Source organism: Neltuma alba, unplaced genomic scaffold, assembly GCF_004799145.2.
Source record: "Neltuma alba isolate B1F8T4 unplaced genomic scaffold, ASM479914v2 tig00010614_pilon, whole genome shotgun sequence".
NCBI lineage: Eukaryota > Viridiplantae > Streptophyta > Magnoliopsida > Fabales > Fabaceae > Neltuma > Neltuma alba.
The window spans coordinates 459059-461887 of NW_021635471.1; the positions used below are offsets into that span (position 1 = coordinate 459059).

General features: G+C 32.8%; 1 protein-coding gene across 1 annotated transcript; it reads left to right on the forward strand.

Annotated features, from left to right (window-relative positions):
• The first annotated feature begins 997 nt into the window (after window positions 1-997).
• LOC114757632 (UPF0481 protein At3g47200-like) lies at window positions 998-2614 on the forward strand. The gene is made up of 3 exons (XM_028946718.1): window positions 998-1048; window positions 1170-1241; window positions 1370-2614. The coding sequence occupies exons 1-3, from the start codon at window positions 998-1000 to the stop codon at window positions 2612-2614; spliced, it is 1368 nt and encodes a 455-aa protein (XP_028802551.1).
• Window positions 2615-2829: the final 215 nt, after the last annotated feature.

The following is a 2829-nucleotide window of genomic DNA, read 5'->3' on the forward strand; positions in this document are numbered from 1 at the left end:
GATGTCTATGTATCTCCTATTATCTCCTATATCTCTTATCATCTCTAATATCTCTCATTATACCTGTATCCCACAATTATCTCCTATTATTTTGTAATCTGTAGATCCTGTTAAAGATGTAAAGCTAGCTCTATAAACAGAGGCTATATATCATGTATTCAGCACCTTGAATAAAATAAGAAATACTCCCATATTCTGTTCTCCCTTATTCACTTCTCTTATTCTCTACTCTTTCTTTAGTTTTATAACAACATATATGAAACAATATTTACCATCAAGATATTTAATTATTTTTATTATTATAATAAAAAAGTCAAGTCATTCACATAAATTTAAAATTTCTAGAAACAAAATTCACTGTTTTACGCATTTCATAATTCCATTTCTGTTTTAATATTTTTTATATATATCATAATAGGATATAAATATTGAAAAAGATAAATATAAATTTTTAACAATTTATATAATGATCAAATGTGAAAAAAATGTTATCAATAAGTGGAGGCAATTTTCAACTAACATTAAATGGTTTTTTCTAATCAAACTACCCTCTAATCTTATTTATAAATCATTTTTAACATAATTTTATTAGAATCAAGAAAAATCTGGAACGTTATTAACTCTGTCTTAAAATTAAATAAATTTTCAATAAAATAATAATGTACGCAATCACAAATGGAAGATAAGATAGTGTACTCATGTTAAACATTTAATGTTGTACTCCTCCGGTCCTAAATGTAAGACTCTTATACTAGTGTGTATAAGGGTCTTACATTTAGGACTGGAGGAGTATCTTACAAATAGTTAAAAAAAAAATCTCTTTTACCTTATAAATAGGACTAGATAAATAAATAGATTAAGTTAGCTTGGGACCACCCTCAATTGAATGATTGAACGTACCGTTTAAAAAACACAATTATAAATGCTAGCTGAGTGTCGCTCCTTTATTTGAAGAGAGAAGCAAATTCTGAGATCAGTTCAAAGAAAGATCTGGTAGATGGATGATAAGAAGCAGAAAGCCGTGGTCATTGAGATCTCTAAAGATGAGGTGAGACTGCAATTTAGTTACTATAAAAAAGACGCGATTTATATTTTCCAAGCATTAAAAGACCATTTTCTATATTTTGCTGATGTGCAATGGCTGCTTGCCTTCTGATTCAAATTGACAGATGGAATACGATCATAAGCTGATCATTGACATAAAGCAGAAAGAACAGACCACTCAGGTTTCCCAACAAATGGTGAGATTATAGCAGTTCAGCTATTAAGGAAAAAAACATTTATATTTCCCAAGCTTTATGGTCACCTTTATTGCTCTGCTAATATGTAATTTATGCTTTCCTTCTGAATCCAAATTTATGTATACAAGGAAGATAATGAGGAGATCAGCATAGAAGACATAAAAAAAATGATGGAGATTACCCACGAAGAAGGCCCCTCATCGTCTTTGAGTTGTATCTACAGAGTGCCCTCAACGATCCGTCTTCTAAATCACAAGGCTTACACTCCTAAGGTGGTTTCTGTTGGTCCTTTTCATCATGGTAATGTGAGGCTGCGAGATATGGAGAGGTACAAGACAATAATGTTTAAAAGATTTGCCCAAGACAAGAACTTGGATAGTTTGATTAAGTTAGCAAGAGAGTCTGAGCCGAAGGTCCGCGCTTCTTATTTTGATAGCATCAACTATAACAAGAAGGACCTTGCGAAACTGATATTAGTGGATTCTGCTTTCATCATTGAACTCTTTATGATGAAACACAACGGTCACATAAATGCCGATGCTAAACTATCACAGTTATGGTTGAGGGATGCTATAATGGGGGATTTGCTTTTACTTGAGAATCAACTTCCATTCTTTTTTCTTAAAAAGCTATACAATATAGCCTTTCCTTATAACTGTAGAGGTGGTCTCCCTTCATTTCTTGAGCTTACATATTTCTACTTTGCCTTCCTTAACCAGCAAGAGTTAGAGCACAATCGTAACATAAAGCATTTCACAGATCTTCTTAGATTATTTTACTTATCGAGAACCCAACCAGGAAGGGATGCATATCAAAGGGATGAATCCTATCGGCTCAAGTATAGCGCAAATGAGTTACAAGAAGCAGGTGTGAAGTTGGAGAAAAGCACAAGCAAGTGCTTACTAGACCTGAAATTTTCAAAATCTGTTCTAGAGATTCCTAAAATTTATATTGATGATGAGACTGAAACTTTGTTTCGTAATATTATAGCTTTAGAACAGTGTCTTTATTATGATAAATCCTATTTTACTGACTATATTTTTGTGTGGGATAGCCTAGTCAACACAAATAAAGATGTGGAGGCTCTCTCTCATAAAAAGATTATCGACAATTGGTTAAGTGATGCCAATGAGGCTGCAACGTTATTTAATGGTCTGGCGAAAAATGTAAGTCAAGCCAAATTCAATGTTAAATACCTTGAAATTTGCAGAGGATTGAATGAGTTTTATGAAAATTCTTGCCACAAGAAAAGGGCAAGTTTGAGAAGAGATTACTGCAACACAACGTGGCAAACCGTGGCTTCTATTGCTGGAATCATACTTCTCCTTCTCACCATCACTCAGACCGTATTCTCAATCCTCCAAGTTGTATAGAAGTTGCAACCTAGATTTGAAGCTTGGTATATCTTAGTGTTCTGTCTTTGAAAATTTATGTTCCCTTGCTAGTGCAGCACCGTGTGTAAAATAATAATTGTTATCCTTATACTTCGTTTTCTCTATAGAGTACGCACTTTTCTGTGGCAGCTGCACAAGTTTGAAGCTTTGATTATATTATTTATTCCTTTTAACTTTTATTTTAACAAATAAAA